The sequence below is a fragment of the Neofelis nebulosa genome, chromosome 3, assembly GCF_028018385.1.
Source record: "Neofelis nebulosa isolate mNeoNeb1 chromosome 3, mNeoNeb1.pri, whole genome shotgun sequence".
In the NCBI taxonomy this organism is placed as follows: Eukaryota; Metazoa; Chordata; class Mammalia; order Carnivora; family Felidae; genus Neofelis; species Neofelis nebulosa.
In genome coordinates this window covers 51,269,801-51,281,835 of record NC_080784.1, presented here as the reverse complement: position 1 = coordinate 51,281,835, position 12,035 = coordinate 51,269,801, and the positions used below count along the sequence as shown (strand labels likewise).

The 12,035-nt window shown below is 33.5% G+C and overlaps 1 protein-coding gene across 4 annotated transcripts in view; it reads right to left on the bottom strand.

The window, feature by feature from the left end:
* Positions 1-292: 292 nt before the first annotated feature.
* Positions 293-12,035, bottom strand: part of FZD3 (frizzled class receptor 3) — a 101,713-nt gene continuing 89,970 nt past the window's right edge. For all 4 annotated transcript variants that reach the window (XM_058720786.1, XM_058720784.1, XM_058720787.1 and 1 more), the window contains one exon: positions 293-6,672. In XM_058720786.1, coding sequence (XP_058576769.1) covers positions 6,459-6,672 — 214 coding nt within the window. In that variant the 3' untranslated portion in view covers positions 293-6,458. The remainder of the gene's footprint in view (positions 6,673-12,035) is intronic.

Below are 12,035 nucleotides of genomic sequence, written 5' to 3'. Positions count from 1 at the left end.
GAAAAATTTCAATCCACTTCTCGAAATTCCTTTTACATTTGATAATTATATTAATGTTGGTAAAAGCCAAGAGCTTTTTAATTAGCTATATGGGCCAGTGCTATCACCGCTTTGCTCACTAATTTTATCATGAATACATTTTGTTTAAAGTTAAGGCTAAATAGCTATATTCATATTTAAGAGAACAAAGACCACAGAATTTTGTCATTTTTCTCCCATATATCAGTTTTAAGGTGCTTATGTTAGTGCTTTAGGAGACTTTTCCTATGGAAGAAAAAAAAGGTCGTGTCAATTATTTGTAACCTTTCTTTTATTTTTATTATCTGTAATATAATTTCCTCCTTAAAATTACTCAAAATTATAAGTGGAAAACAAAGTTAATAACATACCTGAATCCTAGCAATTTAAGCATAGATTTCATTAACAGTACAGGCGGAACTAGTAAATATAGTTCATGGGAAGAATAACAAGAATAAAAGTAAGCCAGAATAATGATTACAAAATGGTCAAGCGACACCCAAATTACAGGCAGGTGGAATTTGAGACACTACCTAAACTAGTCCCCTGTTTCTTCACATCTATTCACAGATGATAAAACCTGAGGTCCCAAGAGGTAAAATTCTAGTTACAAAGCTCACTGAAAACAGAGGCAATACTAGAAACCAGGTCTCCTGACTCAAAATTCTGTGGTATTTAAAAAATAACATAATGTATTTTTACTAAGCATTAGGGAAAGAAATCTGCCAATTCTGAAAAGAGAAAATTATGAAGCTCTAAAGCTTTTTAAGTCAATAAGCACAAGACAAAGAAATATTTGCAAGTTAGCAATATAAACAAGGTGACATACAACAAAAACACCAGGGCTACAACAACAATAAAGTAGTTCACCCTACTTCAGGAAATATAAAATAATAAGTTTAAAAATATCACTGTCTTATAAATACTAATATTACTAGTAAATGGTAATCATCAAAATAATGGAACACCGAATCTTCAAAAAAATGAATTATTACAAGGTAAAAAACTTATTTATCAGGAAAAACTGGTAACAGTAGCCAATAAAATGAAAATAAATTAACAGCAATGCTAGCATACCAATGAAAATGTCCAAGAAAGGACATAATAGATTTCCTGAGATAAATAATTATTAAAAAAATAATAATCTGAAGGGAACTATTCTTTAATGCATTTATATAGATGGAACTACTTTCTTTTATAGGATGTAATGTTGTACTGCTGTGGGATTTGACTAAAATATAAGTGAAACTTTACTTTCTTTTATCTTTATGGCAACAAAATTTTACTTTCTAATTAGAGATCACAGAATAGGAAATATGCTTATTAACTTAGTATATTACATCTTTGTGAATCCAATAGAAATGTCTAAGAAATGGCTGGTTTTAGGTAGACCTTAGTATTTTCTATCCTAGAAGATTTTGGATCCTGGGAGAAAATTACAATCCTATTTCAGTTTGACTACTAAAGAAGCATAGGATTAAAATTAAATTAGAAAAAAATCCCAGGAGACTGTTTACAGTCAGATGAAGGGTACGGGATGCCTAGTCTCCCTATTCCTTTCCCTAAACCCATACAACTGGAACAAAAAGAGAAGAGAATTAGTTAAATTATGAAGAGATGTCAACATAATTCTTTTCATATAAAATAGAAATGATACAAGAATAATGTATAAATGTGGCTACTAGGAAATAAATGAATATAAACACTTTTTCTTATTTTAGTCAGTTGTAAAAAGGTATAAAAGAAATTAAAAGAAGCATGAGTTCCTTGGTAAATCTAGGTTCCATAAAAATGCTCTTTTGTGTGTTGATGTGCGGAAAAGAATGGAGAAATCCTTACTTTGTGTAGGCTTAAAAAAATTATATATACAAACATACAATTAAGATAATTTTAAATAACTTAAAATTTCAAGTTTTGCCATGATGAATATCAGCAAGTTACAGCTATTACCTTTTTAAAACTTGTTCTTAATCAGAAAGAAATAGGCACATGAAAGTCCTCAAAGAAAAGTTAAAGGGCCTACACTCTTCTTTGTATTTTTCTTACAAGTTTCAGTGAAGTCAAGCTCATGTACTTACATAATTCCATCAAAAGAATAATATAATGGAGATCTCAAACTTGCTGTTGAGATTGACCTGCAAATTTAATTGTATACAATTTGAGAGCACACACTGGCTATATATATACTCAAGAGCTAGCACAGTTTCAGGACATACCTACTCTTGAAAAAGAACCTCATTTTCAAAAAGTTAATTGGGTTGTTGATTTAAAGATTGTACCAAATTGTATCAAGATTGTACTGGTCTAATTGCCTATTTTGTTGTTGTTGCTAAATACTACTGAAGACCATATCCTTGTTTTCTACAACCCCCAAATTCTAACAAAAACAAATAATATCAGAGCAGTTTATAGGTTAGAGAGCATGATAATTCATGTTATCTCATTTGTTCCTTACAACCAAAGTCCAGTGAGGTAGGTTTGGGGCTCAACAATTAACTTATCCTCATTTTACACTGAAGAAATTGAGACTAAATGACCTGTCCTGTTCACATCATAATTATGAGTCTCTGAATTCCAAGCCTAAAGGGATTTGCACTGCACTAGATGATGAAAATCATCCAAGTGATAATACAGGAATATACCTCTGGCATGTCAAAAGCAGTACAAATATCATCATAATGAAATTTTGGTCTGTTACTGTTTTCTAAGCTCTGGCCACCATTTTCTAAAAACATTTTAAGTAGTTCCTTTTACATCACAGGGATATAGCCTCAACTAAGATAGGTATAATTTGTTATATCCAGCTCTTATCACAAAGAAACTAATGAGGTAGGCTAAAATGTAGGAAATTTTTCTAATTTAAAAAGATTTTTAGAATTTTCATACATTTGCTCTAAGAAGCAGCAGAAAAAGAAAATCACTACTAACAAAGGTTTACTTGAATATTTGTTTACCCAACTAGTATACAAAGATTTAACTTCACATAAAGCAACAAGAGCTTAAATACTTCTAAGAATTGGTGTTCACCTTTTAAAATTAATATCAAGTTTTGGTACAAGCTTATGTAAATATTTCTTGTGTAAGTTATGTATTTATTACTTGCCACATGTTATTCTGGTAAAGCAGAGACTTCATTTCATTCAGTTTAAATTTAGATACTTCAAATTCCTTTGAGGTGAGATTCTCACTACTAAGGGTAAATGTGAGTTGCATAACATGAGTTGTTCATTCGTAAATATTTGTTGAAAAACCTACTCTGTACTTAGCCCTGTGCTAGTTGTTATTAATCAATTGTTCTTTCAAACCAATTATTGTTTTGAGCTTAGTATGATCTTTTGCTTTAATTATTGAATAAATTAAATACAGTATTGCTAAAATCAAAGTACTTTTTGAAAGCTCTTGATTATATATTAACATCTTAGAGAAACTATTATTTTCGCAGTTGTCAGCTGAACAAATAAAATACTAAACATTATCACATGCCAATCAAAACACAAATTAAAGTTAAACATATGGTAAGAAAGCTGTCTCGACTTGTTCAAGTTGGTTTAAGGGAACTGAGACTTTGAAATTGCTGGTTTGCTATAGTTCTTTAACAGTTTCTTAAAAATATTTCTTAATTTAAAGCACCAGTTTGATAAATAACCTGACCCAAACTAAATACTGTTATTTAAAACAAGGGACTGATGATATTAAGTAAATTTCATGGAGCAAAATTAAGATACTGAAAGTAAATGAAAGATCAATATAGCATTTACATATATGCCAACAGGGAGTTTAACAAACAAGAGAAATGAATATATAAAAATCAGGAAGCACAAAAATTAAGATTTTCATAGGGATGTGCACTTAACTGTCTACACTTGGCCTACTTGCACAAGAAAATCAATTAACATTTTGGCAATTGATAATATAATGCAGATGGCGATGGATGACAACATCTTTGAGCTCAAACTGGTACCTTCTATTTTAACTTCTTATTTTTGTTTCTGAATGTTTGTTTTGGTCTTCTCATGCTGTTCTCAGGAGAGATTCTCAGAAAAAAGCCTTATGAATTATTGATTTATTGTATAAACGAGTTGTTCTAAGTCTGGCCTTCAGAGAAACGGTTTACTAATTGTCAGTTATGAGGGAATTTCAAATTCTGCGTATCTTGAGTACGAACTCCAGCTCCAAGGAGAAAGACAATAAAGACAGAGGAAAAAGAAAAACACTTTGGGGCTAAATGTTCAAATATGTCCTATAAAGAGTCAATAATAAACAATAAGATATATGTACTTTGAAAGAAATATGATATACAAATTATTATCAGAAAACTGACTTTTTTTGCATGATGAAGCCTTTTTTTCAACACCTAATTTCTTGGTATTTTTGTTTTAAAGGAGAGAGAAAAAAGTACACATAAATTAAACACATGTCAAGGAATGTACAATAGTAGCCCTCAAATCTCTTAAATCCTTAATCTTAATCCTTTATATTTCATAATGCTTTACAGTTTTCAAAGAGCTTTTGTATGATTTTTCATTTGATCCCTATTCGACAACTTTGTGAGGTAGGTACTTCTCCTCTATCTTCATTTATAAACAAGGGAACTGAGGCTCAGAGCAGTTTACTTGTTAAAGGTAAAAAACTGGCATATGGCAAAGCCAGGCCTCTCTAGAGTCTAGAACATTTTTCAAAGTATGATTCTTGCATTACCTGCATTAAGAATTACGTGTGATATTTTTAGAACTCAGGTTTTAAAGTCCTACCACCTTTGACTTACTGAATAAGAAACTTTAGGAGTGGGGCCCCAGATTCCACATTTTATAATGGAAAATAAAGTGGAGAACAATTGCATATCAGGTAATGATATATAAAAGCACAAAATTGAGTCCGCCTAGATATTCATGTGATATCATATGATGCCATCAGATCACTATCAGGGGGCAAGTTAGTTCAAAACAACCTGAAGTCTGGCTGCAGATTAGAATAAAACATAGAAAACTTAAAAAAAAAAAAAAAAACCCTACAAATTCTCCTCTGAAAGAGAGGAAGGTGTTGGGCATCAGAGGTTCCCCAAGTGATTCTTGTCTAGTTAAGGCTGAGGACCACTTGTTTAAATACACTTTACTATAAAACACATCCACCATTTTCCAGAATGTTTCTTTCCCTTCTGATCAATTTCATGCCTAATAAAGTTCACGGTTTTATTGTAAATTATTTAAACATTACACAACAGAATGTCAAACATTTTTGAATTGATATTGGTAAGACTAAAAGATACTTCACAGCAAGACTAATCATGCTTCATTTAGTTACAATGGTTTCCAAATACCTCAAATTAATCACCACTTTGGACTTAAGTTATATATATTTCAACTGTAAGGAAAGAATGATCCAGAATCTGAAAATAAGAATGTGGGGGCAGAAAGCTGTAGTCTAGTGGCTCCTAGGCAATGCAAATGCACACAATCAACTCACTGTTAGGAGGGGCCTGGTGGCTTTGGCAAGATCACATCTCACTGTAGAAAAATACAACAATGAATGTAGAGAAAACATTTTGCCATTTTGTAATTGTGGTTCCCACAAAAAAAGCTTATAATGTGTGATGCTTATCTTATTACATGCCTCCACGGAACAGATCTGAACATGAAGTTCTCTATGAATCAATACTACTACATGGAAAAAGGTGGCTACAAATTAAACTTTTTCCACCATGCATATGGTTAAGTTATAAAAACACAGCCAGTAAAAGTAATATTTACAAAAGTAATAAAGACAGCACAATCACAGGGGAAAAAAGATCCATCTCTGTTTTTATTCCATTGCTAATCCTAATCCTGTGTGTCTCAGGATGAAGATTATTTTGATAGAATTTTAAAAGAGCCTTCAATAGACTATTCAGTTTCTTCTGTTGATCTTATATCTTATTAGCTAAAATACCCTTGCTGATTTATCAAATTCTCCTACAGTTTAAAAACACAGTTCTTTTTCACTTAGTGGAAAGAAAACTACAAAGTCCAACTATTCATCTGAGAAATAAACCTTGCATAGAAAATTTCCTTAATTCTGAAATTTTGTTTTATTAATACAACTACCAGAATGTTATCTCACAACTAGTTGATATCATATGAAAGTTTGCTACAAAGCAGTCACCACACATTTAGGATTTTTCTAAATATAAAATAAGTAGGTTTATAAAAATGCTTACCAGACAAATAATCTCTTCATAACCTAGAAATAAGAATTATTTATGTGATGACATAATTATTAGCATTTTTGATGCCTTGATGTTCTAAGGTTGATGCAATATAAAAAGCAAAAATTTACTTTCCCAATGGACACAATCTGCACCTGACTGAAAGCATGGTAACGGTTGAGTTACAGCAATCAGTCATGCAAAGGCAAAGAATAAAATCTGCTTTTTAAACAGCACAAGTTCTCCATCTTAGGACAATTTAAGCACTGGTTCCATCTTCTTCAATAACCCGATTCATGCTGGTACCATGTGTGATGTGAGTCATAGGATTACTACTGAGATCTCTGATGCTGCTATGCCGTGACTGTTCATTGAGCCGATGAGAACTACTGTGTCTGGAGTGATCGGTCAGTCGTGATGTGCTGCCATGAGGGAGCCTCTCTTCCATTCCTCTGTAACTGCAGGGCGTATACCTAACACAGAAGAGTTTATTTTGAAGTAGGTAAGACAACACACTAGAAAATAAAACTAAAAATCTCATGAAAACGTCTCATTAAGCAAAATGATTAGGAAACCAACCAGTGAAAAAGTAACCATCAATTTTTGATGATTTATAGTAATTTCAAAAAGTAGACATTCACACGGCTAACCTGAAAGGGTAAAAACCCATCTCATTAAATTCAGAATGAAGGTCTTACTCATTGCACAGGGACAGATATTAAGGTTAAACAGAGCTGGCTGATACAGAGCTATGCTAAGCATGGATGGATACTTTGCTCATTCAAATGGGAGAGGAGGAACAATGATAGAAGCAACATGGCCTTGTCCCAGGGAGCCTATGAGGGTGGTTATAATCAGTAGTACAACAAAACAAATTTTATTGAAAGACTAGGGTTGGAAGAGGGAGCATATGAAATTAGAGGACAAATTAGTGTAACCTAAAAATAAAAAGGTGAATGAATTGGCAAGCAATGATGACGGTTATGTGCCGACAGCTTCTTTCCAGATAGCCCAGCTAACAGCTGAAGAGCTACCTGTAAATGTCTTAATTACTTTTCATTAGGGCTTGAGGCTGTGAACATCTATTTCATAGAAGCTACATTTACTTAAATATTCTAGTAACATCCTCTGAACATTTGTAGCTATATTCCAGACGAAGCAAATTCTCCCCTTACCCCTAGCCCAAGACCCAGCTTTTGAGTAGTACAATGTATAATGTATGCTAACTGAGCTACACTGCTTAGTGCAGGCAGGCAGTCTTCTCTCCATCACTGTGCTTATCTTGAAAGGCAACAGTGGGAACATCAAAGATAAGAAAACACACGCACACCTCTTAAAGTATTTAATTTAGTAAAACAAAGCCCAAAGAAAATGTAACTGCATATAATTTATAATTTTAATAGATACTAAATTTTACTTCAATACCTCTAAAATTAAAAAGGATTCAGCAGGACATTCTGTCTTAAAATAGTCAGCAAAAGAACGAATCCTGAGCAGCTGAAGATCTACTGGCTGTCAAAAATCATTCCTTTATCATTCCTTCATAATAATTACAAATTTCATGATTCAGTAAGAATCATTTATAAAATTTAAAGATTTTAAAGACTGATTCATACACTAGTGAGGTGATTTAGTTTTATAGAAGTGCTTATCAAATAAAGTTTTCATCAGATCACAGAGTTTAACAATTGAGAAGTCCTTTTATTTATTTTTATTTTTTAAAGATTTTATTTTTAAGTAATCTCTATATCCAACTCACAAGCTGGAGAGTCATATGTTCCATCTACTGAGCCAGGCAGGCACTCCAGAAGTCCTTTTAAAATGATAAAAAGAAAGCATGTCTTTTGCTTCCAGTTTGAATAAAGCAAAAAAGAAAATATGAAAATGAAACGATGCATTGCGGCAACTGAGTGGCTTAGTTGGTTGAGCATCCCACTCTTAATTTCAGCTCAGGTCATGGTCCCAGGGTCATGGGATCCAGCCCCTGTATTGGGCTCTGTGCTCAGTATGGAGCAGGCTTAAAATCCTCTCTTTCTCCCTCTGCCCCTCTCCTGCTCTCTCTCTCACTCAAAAAGAAAAAAAGAAAAAGAAAAAGAGAAAGAAAAAGAAAAAGAAAGGAATGAAAAGATGAATTTCAAAAATTTAAAAAGCTTCTTATGCTAACAGGTAAAAAAGCATTTAATTCTTATCTATTAAAAGATATTTCACATTCAGGGCAAACAGTTTTAACTTTGATTTGCATGTTTGGGTAAACTAATTACATTGTTTACAAATGAAAATATTTCAGAATGAGCTTGTTATTCTAGTTAATAATTATTATTTGACATCATGATTATTGTCCTAAATCAAGTGAAAGATTATTTCCAAATGTAATTTGCCAGCTAACTGGAGATCTTTCACCTCTCAAAATGATTTCATAAGCATCTATTTCAAATGAATTGGCAAACAAAAAAAAGCAAAGTATGATGCAGTGCTTACTAAATGATATCAAAGTAGTTAAAAAATGAAAACCAATCATTATTTAAAAATATGAATTGAGTATTTTCTAAAATAAAACTAAATCTTTGAGTTTACCAAATAAGACTCAAAGAATACATTTTTCATAGAAAAAATTACCATACTGAGTTCTTTTGTCTATTTAAGTGAAATATAAGGCTATTCATGAAATTCTAGAATATGAACAACCTGCCCATGGATAATTAGGAATCAACTACACAGAAAAATAAATTTAATTATAGTGTTTAATCTCAATTGTATATATAGCAATTACCAAGTTTATTTATCTTTTGCCAGTCATTTAAAAAACTGTAACCATCTACTCTAATACACAATATAAAAATGTACATTAATTTTAATATAAACTTAGGCAAAATAATTAATTTGGTTAATTTGCTGAAAAGATAATAAGGTATATTTCCAAAGTCAAAATGAGAGAAACTTAAAGATGATTTATTCTTTTTGGTTCTCTAAACTAGTTGCTACCATTTATATAAATAATTGAATTCATTTGGGTTTAACCAGTATCTCATTATTCATTCTCTAGCTTTCCCTTGTCACCCTCTCATGTCACCTACTTATCACCACATCATTCATTTCCAAACCTCAACCTACTTACTCCTCCACTTCCTTTTCTACCCATCCTCTAATCCAACAATACTTATAATACACAAAATAACAATTACTTATTCTTTGAAGTTGACATACATGTGTAGGTGTATTTACCTCAGGCTATTTTATTTCATGGAGCACTGAGATCAATAAGTATCCATCAAGGAGTCTACACTAGAGTGAATATGGAGAAGCAGGTAGGTGTGTGTGTGTGTGTGATCTCATAGTCAAGATACCATGAGATGATGAGAAAGTGATGGCCAAAAGATACTGTTAACATGTAAACTTAAAAACTGACAGTTAAGAAAGAAATCTCTACGAGATGATTTTTGTAATTATGAAAACCCCTATTTAGACTTTTAGGTTCAAGATGGCCTTGGACTCTTTCAGATCTGCTATTTTAAAGTTTTTACTTATTTATTTTTGAGAGAGAGAGAGAGCACAAGTGGGGGAAAGGCAGAGAGTGAGGGGGTCAGAGGATCTGAAGTAGGCTCTGGGTGGACAGCAGAGGACCTGACGTGGGGCTCGAACCCACGAACTGTGAGATCATGACCTGAGCTGAAGGCAGACGCTTAACCGACTGAGCCACAAAGGCTCCCCCAGATCTGCTATTAAGTTCTGGCTATGGCAGAGGGCCTTGCAGTATGAATATTCATGTACCACACACAACACCCTTAGTAGACTGTTGTTTTAGTTTTGGGCCCTGAATTCCTGGGAAATGTGACCCTTTGCTTCCCTTCCTTTCCCTCCCTCCCTCAATCATTCATTCATTCACTCATTCACTCATTCATTCAAAGTAATCTTTACCGCGGGGCTCAAACTCATGATACTGAGCTCAGCATGCTCCACTGACGAAGCCAGCCAGGTGCCCCTAAATGCCCACATTCATTCATTCATTCATTCATTCATTCTTTTTCTTTCTTTCTTTCTTTCTTTCTTTCTTTCTTTCTTTCTTTCTTTCTTTCTTTCTTTCTTTCTTTCTTTCTTTCTCTTTCTTTCTTTCTTTCTTTCTCTGTTTTTTAAAAAAATTTTTAAGTGTTTGTTTATTTTTGAGAAAGAGAGACACAGAGCAGGGGAGGGGCAGAGAGAGAGGGAGACACAGAATCCGAAGCAGGCTCCAAGCTCTGAGCTGTCAGCACAGAGCTAGTCATGGGGCTCAAACTCACAAACAGTGAGATTATGACCTGAGCTGAAGTCGGATGCTTAACTGCCTGAGCCACCCAGGTGCCCCACCTACATTATTTCTAAAGTCATCTATTCAACAGATTTCTCTCTCTCTCTAGATAGATAGATAGACAGATACAGGAAGATAGATATAGAAGATAGAAATATATGCCTAGAACTGTGCTAGGTACTGTGGGGAAATACAGAAATGTCTGTCATCTAGTTCTCATTCTCTAGAAGTTACACATTTAGCTGAGGAAAGACTGCTGTATGGAAAATAGGTCATACCATAAAAATGATTAAAAAGCAATTAACTGCCATGGACATGGGAATTAAGCAGGCCTTAAAGGATGGGTATGATTTTGATTAAGCACAGAGGTAGGAAAGGCCATTATAGGAAGTCATAATCTATCCTCTGGTTCTCATGACAGTATACTTTTATAGATTCTTTCATATGCCAATAAGCTCTTTCTTTGATTCACATCTTGGCTATTCTTCTTGTATTATTATTACTGTAAGTATTTATTAAGGTCTTGTTCTTGGTCTGTTCTTTTTTTTTTTTTGGTTATGTTTCAAGTAATTCTATCTCACAATTTTAATTATCAACTACCTTTTTTTTTCTTTTTAATTTAAATTCAAGTTAGTTAACATACAGTGTAGTATTGGCTTCAGGAGTAGAACCCAATGATTCATCATTTACATATAACACCCAGTGCTCATCCCAACAAGTGTCTTCCTTAATGCCCATCACCTATCTAGCCCATCCATTCCCCCACTCACCTCCCCTCCAGCAATCTTCAGTTTGTTCTCTGTGGTTGAGTCTCTTATGGCTTGCCTCCCTCTCTGTTTTTATCTTATTTTTGCTTCCCTTCCCCTGTGTTCATCTGTTTTCTTTCTTAAATTCCACATATGAGTGAAATCATATGGTATTTGTCTTTCTCTGACTTATTTCGCTTAGCATAATATATTCTGGTTCCATTCACGATGTTGCAAATGGCAAGATTTCATTCTTTTTGATGGCCACGTAATATTCCAGTGTATATACATACCACATCTTTATCCATTCATTAGTTGATACACATTTGGGCTCTTTCCATAATTTGGCTATTGTTGATAGTGCTGCTATAAACATTGGTATGCATGTGTCTCTTCCAATCAGCACTTCAAATTGTTTTTTATTTTTAAACTTTTTTTAAAAGTTTACCTATTAATTTTGAGAGAGACAGAGACAGTGCCAGTGAGGGAGGGGCAGAGAGAGGAGAGAGAGAATTCCATGCAGGCTCTGCACTGTGAGCACAGAGCCTGATGTGGGGCCCAAACTCATGAAACTGTGAGTGCCTGAGCCGAAACCAAGAGTCAGATGCTTAACCGACTGAGCCACCCAGGTGCCCCAAATTAGCAATTTTGTATCCTTTGGATAAATATCTGGTAGCACAATTGCTGGGTCGAAGGGTACTTCTATTTTTAATTTTTTGACAAAAAGAAGTAAAAAGCATACAAATTGGCATAGAAGAAGTCAAATTTTCCCTATTCACATATAACATGACACTCTACGTGGAAAATC